The sequence below is a fragment of the Epinephelus moara genome, chromosome 4 (genome assembly GCF_006386435.1).
Source record: "Epinephelus moara isolate mb chromosome 4, YSFRI_EMoa_1.0, whole genome shotgun sequence".
In the NCBI taxonomy this organism is placed as follows: domain Eukaryota; kingdom Metazoa; phylum Chordata; class Actinopteri; order Perciformes; family Serranidae; genus Epinephelus; species Epinephelus moara.
Genome location: NC_065509.1, coordinates 31915421 through 31937866, shown reverse-complemented (window position 1 = coordinate 31937866; position 22446 = coordinate 31915421). Strand labels below are relative to the sequence as shown.

Sequence of the window (22446 nt, the reverse complement as noted above, 5' to 3'; positions counted from 1 at the left end):
ATTTTTTTAATAATAATCTAAGTCTGTAAAATAACTAGTAGACCTAACTAATATGCAAAATGTATTTAAATTCCAAAATGTAGTAATGATAGTAATAATCATGCTAACTTTTTTTATACAGCACAATTCATGCATAAAATGCAACACAAAGCACAGAACATAAAAGACAAAACATTTGTGATAGAGGGAAAAAAGATGGTAAAATAATAGAATAAAATGATAATAAATAAATAAATAAATAGATAGATAAATAAATTAATAAAAATAAAATAATAAAATAAAAGATAAAGTAAATTTATGTTATAACAGGCTAAGATAAGATGAAACAACCATCAGTTAAAAATACATTTCAGGGGAAAGCAATGGTAAAAAGATGTGTCTTAATATTATGTTTAAAAGCAGATGTAGAGCCACTAAGACCCTGAGGCAGATTGTTCTAGAGTTAAGGGGCATAACTGACAAACGCTGCCTCTTAGTACTGACCTCTGGGATAATCGAAAGGTAGAGTATAAGTATGAAGTATTCAAATATTCAAAGTACAAGCACCACAAAAGTGTGTGTAGGCCTACAGTCCACCACTGGATATCTTGAATACTTTTATAACAGTCATGGAGCCAGTGATTGTACATGTTACTTATTTATTGTGGTTAGTAGCTCCATTTCAGCTCACAAAATAGTCTTATTTTCAGTCTCAGTCACTCACAATAATAAACCATCAGTTGTATTGAGCTGTGGGACTGAGCTGCAGTTCACATCTTCACCACCAGAGGGCGCTGCTGCCTGTGTGCAGAGATAAAGCGTCACAGTTGAAAGGTGAAAGGTCGTCACAAACATGGCGGCTCCCCTGGATGACATGTTTTCCTTCTGCGTGGACCCCGGCAAAGTTGCCAGCGGCGTGGACGTGCGATTTATCGACAATATAAAGGTAAGACAGGTTAAAGGTTGTTAAAATAAAGACATGTAGACAGCTCTGTGGTTTATGGTGAGTCTGTAGCGGCGGTGTGGGGACGTTAGTCTGATGTCAGTGTGGAGCAGAGCCGGGCTGAGCCGAGCCAGGTGAGCTCAGAGATACTGGGGGAGCTGGACTGGTGGTGATAGTGGTGGCAATATTAAATCTGTCAGTGTCCGAAACTACCAGTAAGTTACTGGTTTGTACGTTCAGTGTGTTCACCTCAATTTAAACTGAGTAAGTGAAGGGACACCATCCACCATTTACACCATTAAACTTATTATAGTGAGATATGTGTGACCAAAGTGACTTTATTATGTCGGATTACAACCACTAAACTAAACCAAAACAAGTGGTGACATGTCAGTAAGTACATTTACCAGTACTAGGCCTGTACTTGTACGAGCTACTTGTATTTTATTTGAGTATTTCCATTTTATTCTACTGTCTACTTGTACTCTACTACATTTCAAAGGTGTGTACTGTCCTTTTTACTGCACTACATTTGTCTTAAATGTTCAGCCCCTTCCTGTCCTGTATCTCCAGATGTGTTGATGTTGTATGTTTGTGATAAACTAAAGAATGATCCTATATGTGTTGAGAAAGTTCTCCTGCTTCTTAGGTGAAATAAACCATTTTAAAACCTTCTTGGATCAGCTGATAAAGCATCGTCTCAAAGATTAACACAGGGCTATTTTTCTGACACCATGAAGCTTTTTAGTGACACATTGTTCTCACAGGACAGCAACGATACAAATAAAGTATGATCTTATAGAATATGATGCACTGATGTAGATTAAAATACCCACCAGTATATAAAGGAGTTAAATGAACACAACGTCAAATGTGCAGCAGTAAAATGCAGCACACACAAATACCCCAAATCATCTCATATAATAGTAAAACACCGTCAGGGAGCATTTTTCTCTGTGGAATGAATACCATAAAACTTCAAATTATAGCCTGGGCTATTATTTGTTTAAATCACAGAAATTAACAGGCCTTTATTTGGGACAGGCCTTTAATTCATTTCACACAAAACTGTTGCTCAGCAAAGTGGGTTTTCTCCAGGTGCTTCAGCTAGACATGGTAAAGACATGCATGTCAGCTTAATTGGCCGTAAGTGTGAATGTGAGTGTGAATGGTTGTCTGTCTCTGTGTCAGCCCTGTGATAGTCTGGTGACCTGTCCAGGGTGTACTCTACCTCTCACCCAGTATCAGCTGGGATAGGCTCCAGGCCTGCTGTGACCTCTAAGAGGATAAGCGGTTATGGAAAAGAAATGAATGAATTGATTAATTAATCGCAGAGGTCTCTTCTGTCCAAAACAAACAACCTCAATGATTTAAACCTATAAAAAAAAACAGAAAAAATAAAAAAAAATCAGTGTTTGTCTGATGACCACTATGGTGGGCGAAAGGAAAACACAAATGGTTTATTTTATTTGGTAAAACAAATGTCAAAAAGTCAGATTCTGGTCTTAAAGGGATAGTGCACCCAAAAATGAAAATTCAGCCATTATCTACTCACCCATATGCTGAGGGAGGCTCAGGTGAAGTTTTAGAGTCCTCACAACACTTGTGGAGATCCCAGGGGAGAGGGGGTAGCAACACAACTCCACCTAATGGAGGCCGACGGCGCCCCAGATTCAAACGTCCAAGAAAAAATAAAATATCTCCATACTGCTCGTCCGTAGTGATCCAAGTGTCCTGAAGCCCCGACATAAAAAATTGTTTGGAAAAACATCATTTGAACTCTGTTTTTAGCCTCACTGTAGCCTGCAGCTCGAACTGCCTATCTGCGCGTGAGACCCGCGAAAGCACGTGAACACACATGAAGGTGGTGCCCATGTCTCACGGTCTCGCGCAAGCGCACACGTGAACATGGTGTACAGAGAGGCAGTCAGAGCTACAGGCTACAATGAGGCTAAAAACGGAGTTCAAATGATGTTTTTCCAAACAACTTGTTATGTCTGGGCTTCAGGACACTTGGATCACTACGGACGAGCAGTATGGAGATATTTTGTGGTTTCAATTATGTGTTTTTGGACGTTTTAATCTGGGGCGCCATCAGCCTCCATTTGGTGGAGTTGTGTTGCTACCCCCTCTCCCCTTGGATCTCCGTAAGTGTTGTGAGGACTCTAAAACTTCACCTGAGCCTCCCTCGGCATATGGGTGAGTAGATAATGGCTGAATTCATTTTTGGGTGCACTATCCCTTTTAAAGGTCTATTTTGTAGGATTTAGTGGCATCTAGTGGTGAGGTTGCAGATTGCAACCAACTGAAACTTCTCCTGTGTGCTGAATGTGTAGGAGAAGTATGGTGGCTGACACAAAAACGTCAAAACAGGAATGGCCCTATCTGGAGCCATTGCTTGCTTTGAACGTTCTGTGCTACTGTAGAAACATGGTGATCTTGATTTTACACTAAAGAAAACACATTTATTATATCATATTCTATTTCTGCCACTATATCCCCCTAAATCCTACACACTGGACCTTTTAAGTAAAGGACCTGAATTCTTCTTCTACTGACCCAAACTTAAATAAATGTTGCTTATTCTTGTCAGTGCACCTGACAGTATTGATGCAGGGGTTATCACTGAGCTCACAAAGTAAAGAGAAACCGAATAATTGAATTTAGCCTCAGGTTTAATGTGAGGTTTATATTGGAGGGCAGAGAGAAGGGTAGTCTGACACTTGATTCAAGTCAGCATAAACCAATAAATATGTCATTGGCATTGAATTAAAGCAGCTGCTGTTCCTTGTTTAGGAGCCAGAATCACATTATTTCACTGTGAGTGCTGCCCGCTGTAATTGTTGTTGATAAGAAATCCATTCATCTCTTATGTATGCGTGCTTATCCTCCGCAGGGTCACAGGAATCCTCCAGTTAAAAGCCTTCAGAGCTGTGATAGTGTGAGGGTAAAGACGGACAAAACAAACACTGTGTTTTATAAATGGTTTCTGTGCTTTGGTGCTAATGAGCTGAAAGACACGGATCAAAAGTTCAATGAAGGGGAAGTTTTCACAGCGTACCAGCCGAGATATTGTGGCGTTGGTGGGTTTAAAGAGACCGAGGCTGCTGTGTCTACAAAGGTTTGTTGTGCACAACACTAATGGTTTATTATTCATGTTCAGGGCAAAGGTCTCTTCGCCAAAAGGAGCTTCAAGAAGGGAGACACCATTTTCTTTGAGCGTCCTCTGGTCGCCGCCCAGTTCCTGTGGAATGCTCTGTATAAATATAAAGGTGAGATGCCGACTTAATTTAAACACACACACATTTAGTTTGGGGGCAGGTGCTCAAGCCAAAAAAAGGAGGCACCTCTCATAATTATTAACAGTAAGTTACATATTTATTTTACTACACGTACAGTGATGCAGACAAGGGTATGTAATTTTTAAACATTGCGAGGGACACATATCAATGGGGGGCTCTGGGGGTCCTCCACCAGGAAGTTTGAGCCTCAAACACTTAATTTCCTTCATTCTGTTGAATTTTTCTGCATCAATTTATGGTGGAAATGTATTTATTTATGTAAATGGAAACCACACTCAGGTGGCAGGGGACAAATCAAAAAAAAAAAAAAAAAAAAAAAATTAAAAATCAAAATAAAAAAAAGAGTCTTTTTACATCAAATTCAGCTTCTTACAAACATGGGTCTTTTCTTCAGGCCTTAAATCCATGGCTTATTTTATACTTTCTCTTGATGTAACCCTTTAATATAACCAGCTAAATGCTTTATTTCCTGTTGGTTCAGAAATTAAATTCAGTCCACCTACCAAGAATTTGTAAACAATGAAATTTGTGTATAGAAGAAAACCACTGAAATTTCATGAAATAGTCACGTACTAATACTTAAAATTATCCTCTAAATAGGCTTTGAATATTCTTAAAAGATCTTGGAGAGCAGACGCCTGCAGCACAAGGCATGTGCAGCACCAAACCGCATTACAGATTTATTTAAATGAATTATCAGATCCTCAGCGTGGGAGATCTAAATATTATTTCGAGTTGAGTTTTGGTTTTTAAAGACGTGTGGAAGTGGGAAAGTAATTCGGCATCTGTCTCCACTCGCAACGGGCAGTTGGTGAACTGGAATCAGGGAGGGAGACGGTGTGATTTATGCCAGACTAACTTGTCTTGTCTAAATTAGCATGGCTGTTTTGAGATGTTTTCATAGTTTAATCTCACAACAGTTATAAACAATACCGAGGCTTAGAGCAAACACTATCGTCACCTGGCTGTCCATGAACACAGGTCACAGGGAGACGTGATGCTGCTCTGCAGGGCGCTCGATCTAAGTGCATTAACTGTAGTGACTGTGACAGGTGACCTTGATGAGGGAGGGGCAGGGGCTCTTGTGGTGTGGCAGAGTGGAAACTCAAATGCACATGTCAGGTGTTACAGCACACCTTTCATGGAGAATTGATGCCATGGGCCAAATTTAAAAACTAAAATATTAAAATAGAAAGGAAATGTTGCACTTAAAATGGCACTTATCTAGTCAGAGGGCAGAAGTGTATATCTGTGCATGTGCCTGTGTCTTGGTGTTGTTGTGCATCATAATAAAGAGAGTTCTGCAACACCAACATCAAGAAGCATAAATTAAATTTAAAAAATGATTGTGCCGGTAGTTTCAAGTTCTTGATTATCATGTGCACAACAATTACAGAGAGGCAGTTGTTGGCAATGAAAATCTTGTATCTCTGCTCCCTTTAACAGCGCTCATTAAATATGTATATATATATAAAAAAGAAAACCATGCGTAAAAAACAAAATGAGAATCAGATACATAAAATAGNGTTGTTGGCAATGAAAATCTTGTATCTCTGCTCCCTTTAACAGCGCTCATTAAATATGTATATATATATATATAAAAAAGAAAACCATGCGTAAAAAACAAAATGAGAATCAGATACATAAAATAGCGCAAGTTGTAATATAGGGATAAAATAATATATAAATAATATAAATAAAATAAAGTAATATAAATTTTTATGGTAGACTGATGGAGTTTTATTTTGGGTATAAAAACGCCAGACATAAAAGCATCCTTGGTCAGATCCAGAGTCAGCACATGAAAGTACAATGAAACACTGTGAATCTCGATCTTCAGTTCCTTTCAGAAATGTTCTATGAGGTTTAAGTCTGGTTTAAGACTGTGCCAATCAAACACCTTTATTTTATCCTCTGGAACCAGTTGAGTCTCCTTCGCTGTATGTTTTGGATCTTTGTCCTTCTGGAAGGTCCACCAGCGTCTCGTCCTCACTGTCCTGGTACATGGCTCCACTCATCTTCCATTTGATCATTTGGATTCTGCTGGTGACATGAAAAGAGAAACAGCCCCCGTACCGTGATATTTCCACCTCCGAACTTCACTGTAGGTATATATTTGTAGGGTATACACAGGGCCAATTCTCCTCCAAACCTGGCACATCACATCTACAAACTTGTAGATCACTGGGGGAAATAGTGTGATCAGACGAGATAAGGATCAAACTTTTCTGCAAAAAGTATGATGTTATGTCAAGAGGACGAATGGCTCTGCATCTGACTTTAGAAATATTACACCTACAGTGTAGGTAGTGGTGGAGGCATCACGGTATGGGGCTGTTTCTCTTCTCATGGCACCAGCAGAATCTAAATTATCAAAGGAAAGATGAACAGAGCCATGTAGCAGGAATGTCTTCCTCTTCTGCTCCTGCTTCTTCTTCTTCTGTTTCTTCTTCCTCTTCTCCTTCTCCTGTTTTACGGCACTTGGCGTCCCTCAAGTTGCATTACTGCCTCCTTCTGGTTTTATCCAACCACTGCTACCCTTATCTGCTACAGTCTTCTGATAAGTCCTGTCACTTTCAGAAACCTAAATAACACCTTTCTCCCCTCCGCCATTCCTCCACTCTCAAGCACGTTCTTAATCTTGACCTCCCTTTGTCCTACCTTCTGTATTCCTGCCATCATCACCCTTCTTTCGTCATCATTTTTCCTGCATAAATAAGAATATGCTCCACTGACTCCTTTACTCTACACTGACTACAATAACCCATTGGATGTTTCCCTGATAGATACAAAAAGTGTGCTGTTCAAGTTGCTGTCACCTATTCTCAATCTGCTAATCTGAATTTCCTGCAGGACAGCAATCCAAAACATACTGCAAAGGAGACAGTCAGTTGGTTCTAGTGGAAGAAAATACAAGTGTTTGAATGTCCGAGTCAATCACCAGATTTAAAGGTGAAGATTCACAAACTGCCTCCCAGAATCTTCTAGATTTAAAGATTATCTGTGTGAAAGAATGGACTAAAATCCCTTCTGAACACTGTGAGAGATTGATTTCTTCATACAGGAAGCATCGTAAAAAGCTGACGTTGCAAACAAAAGCTTCTCTGCCAATTATTAAATACATTTCAGCTAGCTTATTCAGTACTATTTCTTGTATTATTCCACTTCATTGGCACTTTTTATGGATTTGAATTACCTGATTTCTTTATCTGTATAGGTTTATTGAGTTAATATGAATGTCTGGTGTAAATTTAATGTGAATAGCTGCGTTGGAAATATGTTAAATAAAAAAAAGATTAACATGTTGAATACTTATTTCCCCCCCTCTGCACATACAGAGGTACAGAGGTTCCTTCTTTGACTGGCATTTCGCCGTCATTTGAGAGACAAGAAACATAGGGACCTTCAGACTGCTGGGACATGGCTACTTACTGGTCTTATTAACTGCATCTTGTGTTTGGAAGGAAGGAGTGACAGACGCTGTGTTTATAATATATGACTGTATATTGTTGAGACACACACACAGGGACGACAGAAGCATGTATGTTTTATCAGACTGGACAAAACCTGGATAAATCAGAGTTTTAGGAGTTCGATCTGGACTGAAACTTTAATATCTTAAACCAACAGGCTCTGCATTAATGTTTTACGTCCGCTCACCTGCTCTGCTGCTGCTCTGTGTCCTCTTACAGCCTGTGAGTACTGCTTACGTGCTCTGGAGACCGCAGAGGAGAATGCGAGGAGACTCAGCGGCATCCCTGGACTCAGCCTTCCTCACCCGGAGCTCTGCCGTGTTCGACCAGAGCTGCACCAAGCCTGCCCTCAGTGCCAGGTCAGGATATGTTGATGCATGGATTTGACTCATGTTGGTTTTTGAAAGCTTAAACTTCTTATGTAGAAGTTGTAATTTATTTCTTATAGAATGAAAATGGCCTGAAACAGTGGTCAGATCAATATATGACAAACGTATTGATTTAAAGGCAGCTGTGGTCAGACTGGAACTTCCACTGAGTGGGTGGTGGGCGACATGACGAGCTGATCAATTTTTAGAGGCCAGTATTGATACTATGGATCTATAAGATAATCTGTCTGTCTATTTTTACATTAACCAAAGTGAAAAACTGAGATAACTGTTCATCCTGGGTGGTTTCTTTGTATTTACAGTGTTAGTACAGTCAGGCCACGTGCAAACACGCTCAGATTTAACTGCAGCAAAATGACTTCTAATTTCTGAGCTACTAATAATTGTATTAATACAGTGCTTTTTAAAAGCCAGAGTCAAAGTTCTTTACAGAAGACATAAAATCAATATATTTCAAGTGCAATAAAATAATGAAGATGAAAATGAAGACCAGTTTAGTGGATTAAATTAAAAAGAACAATACAGTAAAAGCAGGAGGTGTGGTTGACTTTGTTGCTAGATGTGATGCATTCTTTTATCAGATGTGATTGGTTGTCACAGACACACCCCTTTGAGAGCCTGTAAGGTGTGGACACCCCGTGGAAATGAAATTAACTGCTGACTGTGAAAGAAGGTTGAGACGGACTCAAGTCATCACTGCTGCACTGTGACATTTTTCCAGTTTCCCAAATATCTTAGTGTTGTGATTATTTGGTGTTATAGTGTTAGGCGTGAAATGTGTGCGTATCCCTAATGACATGAACCATACATATGATCCCTGCATGATCTAATCTGTAGCATTTCATTTACTCACTGTCATCCAGCATTTGGAGAACATTACTCCGACCTCTTTGTCTTTCCACCATTTTCTAAGAAACTCTTAAGCCTCTTGAAAGTCCTCCTCCCTGCTCCTAACAGTTTCAAGGTCTAAAATGCTCTGTGTAATATCTTTACTTTTATCTTCAAGGAATTAGTCTTAACTTTAAAGAGAAATTCTAAGAAAATGTCACAATTTTTGGAATTTTCGTGACTAGGAGCAACTCTTAGCTTTGTGAATACAGCCCCTGAAGTACACAAGGTTAAGTAAAGTGCATAGTGACCCTGCAAGATGGATAAGGTAGTGTACAACATCAACATCTTTCTGTCATCAAACATCCTTGGTATCTATAGATGTCTATAAAATGTGGTCATCAACATCATCATCAATCATCATATAAATCTAGAATAACAACCAGCCAAGAGAGTAGCCCCAGTGCTTAGACTCTTGCCCTGTCCTGTATTCAAAAGAGAATCGGCTGTAGAGATGAAAAATATATATCATAAAATACATCACATTATATTACTATTTAATGTGTTGTGAAGAGAGAATTAAATATACGTATTAACACTTGAAGTGCAACTGTCTGTCAATCTCTCCATCTATTATTCCATTTTTAAAAATGGAAAAAAAGATATCCCAGGTTTGTTTGTTTTTTTCTGTGTAAATGCAACATTTACTATACTAGAAATCACATCTTAAAAGTTTTACAGAAATAAAACAACACATGTATATCAGGTCAGGAAATAAAAGATTAAAGCAAAAATGACAGGATGGTTGAATAAGTTCACTCATTAGACACATACATAACATACTGCACACACACTCATAAAGTCAGGGATACATACACACACACACAGACACCTTTGCACGTACAGTATATCCACTAAACATATTTATTCATGAAGGTTCATTCATTTGTGATTTGTTTACTCATTCAGCTGGACTGATGTGAAACACTCCCCCCTCCTGTAGCTGTAAATCACATCACCTTTCTGAAGTAAATAATAAACCACACAAATAATAGACTGGTTACAGTAACCTCACACAGTAGCTGTTGCTAAGCGATGAACACCGTTGGTTTTCAGTTAGTGATTAAGGAAACTGCTGTAGAGAGATAGAAGATACTTTATTCATCCCCTCGGGGGAAATTTAGGTATCCAGCAGCTCGCATAGATCAAACACAACAATTACAGACAATACATAAAAGAGTAAAAAACAAAGGATATGAGCGGTATAACAAGAGCACGGTTCAACTCCTGTGTGTGTGTGTGTGTGTCGGGGATGGATTCAAAGTTTATTGAATGCTAAATACGTACAAGGTTCCCACACATTTTCGTGGAAAAAATTTCAAAACTTTTTCATTACTTTTCAAGGACCCATAATAAATGTTGTTTAATTTCTTGCCTGGCATTTTTTAATATCAATTCAGTTTGATTTTATTTCTAAACCCTGATATCACAAATCACAGTTTGCCTCACAGAGCTTACAGCATACGACATCCCTCTGTCCTTAGGACCCTCACAGCAGACAAGGAAAAACTCCCCAAAATCCCCTTTAATGGGGGAAGGAAACGGTAGAAACCTCAGGAAGAGCAACTGAGGAGGGATCCCTCTTCCAGGACGGACAGACGTGCAATAGATGTCGTACAGAACAGATCAACATAATAAATGTATAGTAATCCGTATGTCACAATGAGACAGAGAGAGAGACAGAGAGAGAGACAGGACAGACAGCAATGACAGTAGCTACAATAACATTAATTTCTGTAATGATAATATAATAATAACAGTAATTGTGGTAGCATATGTTATTAGTATATATTAATATATGACAGTATGACAATAATCATATGTATGTATTAACAGTAGAAGTATGACGATAATAACAGCAGTAGTAGGAGGCATCAGGCAGGACCATGACAGCAGCACAACCACGACACACTATCCAGGCGTAGCCGTGATTCGAGACAGTGGGGCACAAAGACTCTGGAGAAGAAGCCGAGTTAGTGAGATGCAGTAACAGGACATGAATGTTAGCAAGTGAAGAAGAACCAACTTTTCAGAAACTGAGAAGACAGACAGACAGAAGTAGAGAAGGTGCTCTATGTATTATAGGAGGTCCCCTGGCAGACTAGACCTAAGTCAGCCTAACTAGGGGCTGGTCCAAAACAAGCCTGAGCCAGCCCTAACCATAAGAACCAGCCCTAACCATAAGAACCAGCCCTAACTATAAGAGCCAGCCCAAACTATAAGAACCAGCCCTAACCATAAGAACCAGCCCTAACCATAAGAACCAGCCCTAACCATAAGAAACAGCCCTAACCATAAGAGCCAGCCCTAACCATAAGAGCCAGCCCTAACCATAAGAACCAGCCCTAACCATAAGAGCCAGCCCTAACCATAAGAACCATCCCTAACCATAAGAGCCAGCCCTAACTATAAGAACCATCCCTAACCATAAGAGCCAGCCCTAACTATAAGCTTTATCAAAGAGGAAAGTCTTAAGTCTAGTCTTAAATGTGGAGACGGTGTCTGCCTCCCGGACCGCAACAGGAAGATGATTCCACAGAAGAAGAGCCTGATAGCTGAAGGCTCTGGCTCCTGAGCTACCTTTGGAGACTTTAGGGACCACGATTAACCCTGCACTACGTTTTTCCAAACATATCAGATTCAAACTCTGTTTAAACATAATTTGAGCTAGCTGGCAAACATGGAGGCGGAGACAGAATGCAGGGAGAAAATGAAGAAATGTACGTGTATGTGATGGTAACCAAATGTCGCATGCACCGACACATATTACAGCGACATTAGGTTGGTGGCTACAGAAAATAAATTTGCCCTTATGTTGCATTAATGAAGGTTATCCACTGTAACATTTTCATTACACAAAACAAAACAAAATTCCATGACTTTTCCATGACCCTGGGAATCCTGACCATGTTTTAATATTGACGCACCTGTCACTTGAAATACTTTCTAATTATTTTTGGCCCTTGTCAGTGTCTTGTGTCTGATATAAACCGCTCTCCTTCTCTGCAGGTGATGTACTGTAGCAGCGAGTGTCGACAGGCTGCAGCAGATCAGTACCATCGGGTTCTGTGTTTGGGTTCCTCCCAGGACGACCCGGACCACCCCATCAACAAGCTTAAAGATGCATGGAGGTCAGAGAGTGTTTTATAGATACCTTCATGGTAAACCCTCTGTGTGTGTGTGTGTGTTGATGTTATTCACCTCAACGAAGATCCTCTGTCTTCTCTCCAGGAGTATGCATTATCCCCCAGAGACCGCCAGCATCATGCTCATGGCCAGAATGGTAGCTGTAGTCAAACAGGTGAGTCTCTGATCACTGTTAGCTCCTAAACCATCAGGAGTTGAATTCATTCTGGTGTGTACTAATCATATTACAAACAGAATACAAACACCCTGCTGTAAAAGAACAAAACATGCTGCATATAATTTGGATTTTTATTGCCCACTCTGACTCCCCATCACTTTTTGATGGGTGTTAAACCTAGCTTGAAATTAACTTTTCACTGAATAATACAGACGTCCTAAATATGAAAGCGGGATGTGAAAATTATATTGTCAGCTGGCGAGAGGACATTTGTTATAGACTTTGCTCTCGTGGATTTGAGGCAGTTTTACACACATTCATTTGAAAACTTTAAAGATATACTAGTTTTTGGTTCCTGTTCGCAAACACATTCAGACTTGGTCCCTCCTCTCTACACTCCCTGTACGTACACTACTATTGGTACTATTGTATGAACATTATATTAGTTGTAATGGAAAAGCTGAACAGAAAACAGGTCAACACCAAGCCCAGATCCACTCCCGTTTTGGAACAAGCTTTGTCCGCTTAGTTTTTTGGCTCATTATATTTGCTTTTTGTCAGTGCTGTGTCCACAATTTGCATAGCTTTGTCTTGGATCTGTGCTGCTTACTGTCTGCCACCTAGTTCTTACCTTTTTTTTTTTTTTTTTTTTAAAGTCCTGACCTCACCTGAGTGCTGTGCCCATAAATGTCCTGAATACAACAAAAGAAAAAATACAGACAGAGGGAAGAGTGTCTGCAGATAAATGCGCTGCTACACATTTCTAGTGGGTCGTAAGTGATCATTGAGAAGGATAACTTTTTGTATGAGCCTATACACTGGGCGGCTGTGGCTAAGAGGTAGAGCAGGTCATCCACTAATGGCAAGATTGGCGGTTCCATCTCCGAGTCCACCATCTGCATGTTGAAGTAACCTTTGGCAAAATACTGAACCCCAAATTACTCCTGATGGCTGTTCTGTGTGTGTGAAAGGTTACTGAGTAGCAGGTGGCACCATGTATGGTAGCCTCGGCCACCAGTATGTGAATGGGTGAATGTGACATGTAGTGTAAAAAGCGCTTTGAGTGGTCAGAGGACTAGAGAGGTGCTATACAAGCGCAGTCCATTTACTATTGCTATTTAAATAGACAATAAATGTCTCTGCATAAATTGTAAGGGGTCAGCTCTTCAGGATTTTAGCATCTTTCAGCTCATTGTTTTGGTTTTACCGCCCTGGCTAGTGAACATGCAGGGTGGACTCAGATTACTTTGAAATGTAATCTGTTACTGAATAGAAATTAAATGGTATTTTTTGTAATTAGTAAGGCAATTTATTGGTTTACAAAAAATTGAACATAGTATGAATACTTTTGGATTACTTCAAAATCAAACATTTTATATTGGATGTTTATTTCAAACATGTAAAATAAAGAAAAGACATGAACATACGAACAAGCAGACAGACAAAGAAATATTTACAAATACTGAAAAGCAGTTGTCAGTGTATAGTTACTTTGATTTCCACATTCGAAAAGGAGTGGGAGGAAGTATAAACTTACTGAATCCCACCCCATCTCCATAAGTCATTGAGGGACATTTAAATATTTTAACTTTTTACTAAAAAATGGAGAAAGCTACCAAGATTTGATTTCCACAAATAATGTGTTTTTTTTTCCTCTTTTAACATCTCCAAACATTTTCGATGCAAATAAAATACATTTTGCATATTCAGTAGTTGAATATGCAGTTGGTTAAAACTAAATTACCCTTATTAATGATTGCATTTGTCTAAGAAACTTCGTTATTTAGACGCACTTTTCATGAGTTAACAGAGCACTGATCATCATGAAAAAAAGTTTCATAATCCTGAAACACTGAAATATTTTAAAGATGTAATGAAAAATTTAACCAAGTAATCCATGACAATGTAACTATAATTATACTTTTTTTCAAGCGTAAACTGGTCTGATTATATTCCGTTTTCGTAATTTGATTACATGATCTTGATAACATGTCGTGTGGAGCATAAAGAGACAGATGTTAATGCTGCTGTGTGTCTGAAGGCTGTGTAAATAGGCAACTGTTTGCCAAGAAGTTTCCCAAAATAACATCTCTATAAGGTGGTGTGATGCCAATGTTGTGTTTGCAGCCAAAATATGTGTTATTGCAGATTTAACTTGGCACAGTGAATTTAGAATAAAAGATAACACATTCGTTTAGATAATTCTTCAAAAGACAAAAGAGCATTGAAACATCACACATGAGATAAACTGCATATGAGCAGAATATTTCCTATAATAACTGGTGGACACACTGTTGTTAATAATATTTATTGGTTTCTGTTATTCAGTCCAAAGACAAAGCACACTGGCAGAAGCTGTTCTCACACTTCTGCAGCCGGACAGGTAACGAGGAAGAGGAGATCGCCCACAAGCTCCTGGGAGACAAGTTCAGAGTAAGTTCCCATCACGTTATTTCTGCTCCCAGTATGAAACTGTTGATTTGCAAAATCTGGCAGCTCAAAGACAATATCATGCTCTAAGCTAATTGCACTGCTTTACAGCTCAATAAGCAAAGCTGTAATTCCCACTGTGGCCGCCTATGTTCATGATGTATGTTTTCTGTCTGTCTTGTTTCTATAGGGGCAGCTGTCCTTGTTACACAGCCTTTTTAAAGCAGCACTTTATGATGATCATCTGAGTCGGGTAAGAAGAACAATTCAAATGTGTCCACTGCATGTTTCTTCATGATTTCCTAAATACTTTACAGCTGCAGTGCTGCAACAATTAGTTTCATCATTAATTTAATAACTGTTTCCTTGATTAAACAAACAGTTTTTGCAGAGTTAGATGAGAAGACTGATACCTTTCTCATGTCTGTATAGTAAGAAGCCAAAACACATGCCGTGCCGAAACACGTTATATCCTGTTTCAATCTCTACCAAAAAACTAAAGGACAGAAACATGTTGCAGTTTTGCAGAGTGTTTTGCGCTGGTCTACATCTTGAAAGTGACTTCCTGGAGTCTCTGTTGGCCGCCTGGCTACCTCACAGTGATGACTAGAGTCCAGGAAGTCAATGCGCCCGACAAAGTCAAGAACATAACCCCACATTAAACAGCACTGAGATGCTGGGCGGCAGATTTTTTACTGTTTTTATACAGACAGGTCAGTTGTTTGCCCTTGTTTTTACCGGTCACCTGGTTTCATATTTACTGCACAGACATGAGAGTGATGGCAATCTTCTACAGACGTGTGCACAACAAGTCCATATTTTTCAAATGCATTTTTAATCTGTCATCTGATAAAAATCATTACACAGAAAGCTTGCACAGTGAGTCTAATACATTTTACTGTATTATTTGTTGCAGAAATTTGCAGTACGGGACAGTTTTTTCTTTTTTTACTAATTTTCTTGTTTTTAATTTTCTTTTTTTTCTTGCTTTTTTGGGTCATTTCTTCTTTTGTTGTTCATTGCCTTCCCATGTTTTTAAAAGAAATCAAGCCAGTTGTCTCAGGTTTCAAGGTTTGAATCAATTAATAGTTTGGTCTTTAAAACAATGTCCACCATGATTTCTAAAGTGCAAGCTGACCTAATCAATCTGTGTTTTTCCCCCAGCCAACACTCCAAACTAAAAAGGGTTTCACTTTACTCTCACACAGGACTATGAAACCATCAAACGTTCACATTTATGAATCTTGCTGAAATTTAATTTTCTGGCAACTGAGCAACAAGTTAAAAACTAATCAATTATTAGAATGGTTGCAGATTGATTTTGTGTTATAAAGCAGCTGCACATTAAATCTTGGAGCGTGTTGCTCAGAGCAGCTAATTATAGCAGTTCAGTGATGAGCTTTCAGCTGTCAGGTCTCTGACTTTTATTTGGTTTGCTTTGTCCTCTAAATGTTGCTCTACATATTAAATCACTTTAATAATATAAATGTCATCTGAAATTTCCCGCGTGTCATTTTGATGCTATTGTAGGAAACCTTTACCACAGGCACCATGTTACAGAAATATATATGTATAATGATGAAGTTAATGTCTGACATGTTGAACTGTGTATCACAGCCTGAATGAGGTTTATAATAATGCAACTCAATAAATCAATGCACAGTGAATTCCTACCAGCTCTAGATACTACAGCTGACCCTGACCATTAGGATGAACAGGGTCAAATGAGATTAATATTTATTTGGCATTGATCAGTGAATATATGATTGCATTGCAGTGGTTTGTCCCCGAGGGATTCCGCTCTCTGTTCGCTCTGGTTGGAACCAACGGACAAGGCATCGGCACGAGGTAAACACTCTCCTCTCTTGTTGTTTGCAAAGAAAAAAGAATACTGTATATATATATATGAACATGCAGATACAAAGAGTATTGTGGGTTTACGGCAGTTACACAGCACGACTTCAGACGGTCTTTCCTCATTATCCTTTTTAAACAGTGTGTTTTCTTTAAATATTTTCCATTGTGAAAAAAAGATTTGTAACAAAGGTATACATTATCAAACTGGGAGACATTCCAGTACGTTATTTTTAAGTTGGTTAGACCAGGCAATCTGTCAATACCAGAAAATGTGGCCGTGACTGTTGTACATATGGGATCCAGTTTAATATGTAGTATTTTTATCGTCATCGTGATCTTAACCTGCGTGATAAACGCATCATGAAAGACCAAAATATTGCACTCAGGTATTTTTTGAGTTAGTCAAGAGATTATCAGTATAAAACTAAACTTTAAAATGTAACTATGATCCTTTTTTATTGATACCTTTTGTGTTCAGGTCAGTTTGTTGAATAAAAGAATGTAGGAAATTTGTTGTATTTTATATTGAAAGCTGCAGAAATGCAAAACAGAGTAGAGCTGCAACGACTGTTAGTTACAGTCAAACTGATTACTTTGCAGAATAATTGTTAGTAAAGGAAACATTAGAAAACACTGACAAATGCCTGTTACAATGTCACAGAGCCTAACGTGACATCATCACGTCTTTGCAAGGTGTTACCCCAGACCTCCACGCAGTAATTAAGATGCAGTAAAATAAGTGAGCAGTAGATAATATATATAGATATTTATATTGATTTATGGTCCAGTTGGCGTCTTGATTTTCCCATAACTGCAATACGCCTTTCAGCTTTGATTGAGTGCGACTTATTTGAGGTTTCCAGCTGATTTTTATGATCCAGTATCACTCCCAGAGATTTATTTTCACACACCTTTTCTATATCAACATTATTTTTTGATTTGCACTTGCGTATACATTTTTCGATTTCCAAATAACATCATTTTGGACCTTATCAAATTTAGTAACAGTTTTGTTTTTTGTCAAACCATCTGTTCAGTTTATTCTTTTCTGCTGCAGCTGTAAATCCTCTTCGGAGCATAAAATAGTGGTAACATCTGCAAATAACACAGATTTTAATGTTTTTGAAACTCGACACAAGTCATCAGTAACATCATTGTTGTGATATTCAACCACAGTATCAACCACCCCATATCCTGCCGCCCTTCTCTCTCGTTCTTCACCTTTAAAATCCCTTCATTGGCTCCCTGTTGAGTTCAGGATCCAGTTCGAAATTCTCGTTCTTACGTACAGAGCATTACACGGTCAGGCTCCCTCTCTTATGTAGCTGAACTACTTCACCCGTACTTCAGCTCGCTCTCTTTGATCTAATACACTATATTTGTCATCTGTCTCACGCACTCGCCTTAAGACCTGTGGTGATTGAGCCTTTGCAGCTGTAGCACCTAAACATTGGAATGGTCTGCCTGCTCCCTTATGACCTTTGTCTTCAAAAAGTGCTATATAAATACATTTTACTTACTTACTTTAACAATTCTGGATCATAGTTTGGTTTAGATAATGTTCTCTCTCTGCTGTATTCTTCTCCTCAGCTCCTTGAGTCAGTGGGTTCATGCCTGCGATGCACTGGAGCTTCCCGCCCAGCAGAAGGAGCAATTGGACTCTTTTATCGACCAGCTGTACAAGGACATAGAGAAAGGTCACAGTTTTATCTCAGTCTTGCAGTATTTTGTTGAGTAAATTATTTCTGTCTCAATTGAACAGATTTGTGTAGAGGACTGAATGAGCGAGTGTTTACTGTTGTCTGTGTCGTCCCAGTGACATTGCTGTGATTGTTATGTAACCTGTGTTCACATCTCAGCATCATTTGTCTCTCTCCTCTGTAGAAACGGGAGACTTTCTGAACTGCGAGGGCTCAGGACTGTTTCTGCTTCAGAGCTCATGTGAGTGCAGATGATCTCCATGTTATGAGCGCTCCAGTCACTCCAGTTCACAGACACTGTTACTCTGGTCGTGACACCATCTGACGACCCTTTTTTTATGTGTTCCTGACCCCTGCAGGTAACCACAGCTGCATACCCAACGCAGAGGCGTCTTTCCCCGACAACAATTTCCTGCTTCAGCTCAGCGCCCTCAGTGACATCAACCCAGGAGAGGTCAGCTGACACGTCTGGGTTCGGAGTGATAAATTCTGGCCCGGGACAGACAGGACAGAACATCCCTCTCTAGCTTTGTGTGCTCCCTTGTCAGACGGTATTAGAAGGCTGAGACTTTGAGGATTGCAGTTGGTTTGTCAAGCTGTCAGAAAGATTGAGAAGCCTTGCATCTGCGTGGCACAGTAATGTCACATCAGCCGCGCTACTTTCACAGCAAAGCTCTCCTTTCAGTGCTCGCTAAGACAGGAGCGCTTTGTGTAAGATTTCACCAGTAGGAAGATGGAGGGACACAGCGACTTCCTGCATGAGAGGGGAAAAAAAATTGTTACAAATACTTGAATTATTTCTGCTGTTTGAAAAACGTTACGTTAACCTCATGAAGAAAACGTAGTTTTTCTTGCATGTCACCATGGTCGGTAAAGACTCTAAAAACTGAGAAAATTCTTGATGAACTGAAGTCATAGGGGTCTGTACTAAACAAACATCTGTTCATAAACTCTCGCACACACAACTCGTGCAGTATAACCCAAGTCTCATTTATACAGTTTTATGCTCGGTACTCCCCAAACAGACGACCCTTTCCAACTGGAAGCTGAACTGAAAGTCAAACTGATCTATGCTCTCTTCAGTGCCAGACTCCATTGACAAAAACAGTAATTTTACCTTACTGAACACAGGAGCTGCTACTGCTGCTTCAATCAGTTTGTTTGTATTATTGTGTGACTTTGGTATTTTTAATGGGTTAGTTCAGACTCACCAAAGTCATACAATAACACAAACTCGTTGAGGCAGTGGTAGACCAGAAACTCCTGTGTTTGAGGTAAAATTACTGTTTGTTTGTTTTTTTCAATGGAGTCTGGCACTGAAGAGAGCATAGATGAGTTTTATTTAAAGTTCAGTTTCCCCTGTTGGGGAAGTACTGAGCACACAACTGGAAAAATGAGACCTGGATTTTACTGCATGAGTTGTGTGAGGCGTTTTTGATATATACCTTTTGCTGTTGCGAAACACGGACCCCTATGACTTTATGGGTGCTTTCAGACCTAGAGTTGTCTCCTTTAGTCCAAATCAGGGACTTATTTTGTTACAAAGTTGCACAATTCCCGAGAGTTGGTTCCTGTTCTCGCAACAGCATTTACAAGTGGACCAGATAAAATGCCTGCACGAGAAAGCTGCTCTTGATTGGTCAGAATTTCCATGCGGGAAAAACCCAGGAAGTTGAAGAAGAGTACACAAGATAAATGTGATACTTTCTAATGTCACAATGGAGGGACAACTACGCAGGTTGATTTTAGCGCTGCTCATCGTGGACTATATTGCTGTCATTGTTCATTTTAGTCAAACCATAGAGTTTGAAAACGAGGCGCGGCTCCAACTAGAAAACAATGTTTTGATGCATTGGATGTGCTGAATGTGCATATTAAGGCAGTACAGGAGGAGGTGCACATTAATAATCCTCCAGGACTGTAACATGCTCATGTTTAACCCAAACAATGTGTCATGTGACTGCAGTTGGTTCAGATCCAGGTCGGAACACATTCTCACCACAAACGAACCGCACCAGAGTTCTTTTGTCACCAAACTGAGACCACCTCTTCAAGAAGGTCTCGGTCTGGTTGTTTTGGTGCGCACCTGAGTGCAATTGCTGTGTTCACACCTGCCCAAACAACCACACTTAGGGGGCAAACAAACTTGAGTTTGATTGAACTGAACCAAACAGGGCAGGTGTGAAAGCACCCTAAGTCATTTCAGTTTTTAGATTCTTCTCTCACTTTGGAGAGATGCGAGAAAAGTTTTGTCCATGACTTTAAAATAACACTGAGTGAGTAATTGATATACAAATGGTGATTTTGGAGGTTGAAGTGTTACTTTAAGGCTCAATAACTCAGGCATGTGATAACTTTTGGTCCTTCAACCAGTTCACCTGTTTGTTTACTTCTATTTTCCAGGAGATCTGCATCAGTTACTTGGACTGCTGTCAGCGGGACCGAAGCCGTCATAGCAGACACAAAATTCTGAGGTAAGCATCTGTAATCCCTCAGATGATTCACTTGAATGGGGGGTCATACTGTTATGAATTCCATTTGGATCAATAAAAAGCCTTCCAGACAATAATAGAGAGTCTCGAGGCAGAGATGCGAGGGGTCTAATGGCCACTTCTGTGCTTTCGCTCCTCATTGATCAACATGTCAGTCCAACACTGACGGGGGCAAGTTTGTTTTGCAAGTCTCTGAAAGACTTTCTACAGCATCCTGTGATCATTCTCACCCTTGAAAAAGTACAGTTGCACTCCTGGTTGGTGGTGTGAATGAATGCCTGTAGTAATATTCATGAGGCCCCCAAATCACACATGCTGATTGAAAGTATTAATTGCACAAAGTGTTTAACACTAATTTGCTCTAGTGCGCAGCATTCTGAACAGCAGACCGTAAAATGCCTCTGATTAATTTCAGCTCTTGTCAGAAGTGCAACAATATGACTGGTGGAACATTTTCTTCCCAGGGAGAACTACCTGTTTGTCTGCTCGTGTCCAAAGTGCGTCTCCCAGATGGATGAGCTGGACGTGACATCAGAGGAGGAGGAGGAGGAAGAAGGAGAGGCAGAAGGTGAAACAGAGGGGGATGAGATGGAAGATGAGATGACAGATGTCTGATGAAAGACTTGCCCATATTGTTCTCAGCCATTCCCCTTCCTGCCACCACGCTAAGCAACTATGAAGCCTGCAGGAACAAAGACCAGTTCAAACCAGGAGCTGCATTTCACCAGAACTGTCCAAATGTGTGGAAAAATGTCTCATCATCAATGCATTTCACTCTTACGTTGTCCAGTTTTAGCTGCAGAACACTGTGTGTAAGTATAAGAACAGTTTCTACTTCAGCACACTGAACACACTTAAATAAAACAAAGATTATGACTTCCAGCTTTCAGGCTTTTTTGGAAAAAAAAAAAGCACTGGTAGTATAAAAAGGCTGACATTTCTTAACAGTCCACAGTAAAAAAAATTATTACAGATTTAACAATCTGGCCACATGGAGGCAGCACCACCAGCTGTAATATTTGACATATCAGCTTTATTAAAGAGTATCCAAGCACCCCCTGAAAATCTTCTGCTCTGTGGTAGTTTAATTTCTCACCTTGCTACAGAGATGTACAGGTGCTCTTCTGTATGCTGTGACATCACCGTTGGGTGTGGTTACAGCTGCATCAGAGCACATTTGTGACCATACCTAGCAGTCAAAGGCAGAGAGGGCAAGTTAACATTACTTTTTGCTGAACGTAGCTGCTGCTGCTGCAAACATTGATGAGAGTGGTGAGAATGAATCAAAACAGTAAAGTTGGAGGCCAAAAAAACCCCAAAACAATGAGCTGAAAGAACCTAAAAAGGTCTAAAGAGCTGAGGGGAACTGCGGCTTTAAATTAAAGCTGAAGTCAGTATTTTATTCTCAGTTATTGTGCTGTTTGATCCAGTGTGCTGAACTAAACTGTCCTAATATTTATTACACTGTGTCCCACCTCCAGGTACATTAAATCTAACCCAGAAGAATTGTTATCATTTCAAGGCAAAGTGATAAAGCAAGGGTCAATTGGTTCTCAGGTGTTTTCTCCATAAAATAAGTTTCTTTGACTATGCATTACTGTACGGAAGATGCTATTTGTTTTTATCCTGTTGTAATTACAGTCTTGTCATATGCGAGGCATCCAGCCACTGAAATACAGTTTGGTTTTT

At 39.6% G+C, this 22446-nt stretch overlaps 1 protein-coding gene across 1 annotated transcript; it reads left to right on the top strand.

Annotated features, from left to right (window-relative positions):
- Nucleotides 1-819: 819 nt before the first annotated feature.
- smyd5 (SMYD family member 5) lies at nt 820-22440 on the top strand. The gene is made up of 13 exons (XM_050042881.1): nt 820-925; nt 4086-4194; nt 7917-8056; nt 11984-12105; nt 12206-12275; nt 14607-14711; nt 14899-14961; nt 16486-16556; nt 18156-18262; nt 18450-18506; nt 18625-18719; nt 20669-20739; nt 21222-22440. The coding sequence occupies exons 1-13, from the start codon at nt 833-835 to the stop codon at nt 21370-21372; spliced, it is 1254 nt and encodes a 417-aa protein (XP_049898838.1). The 5' UTR covers nt 820-832; the 3' UTR covers nt 21373-22440.
- Nucleotides 22441-22446: the final 6 nt, after the last annotated feature.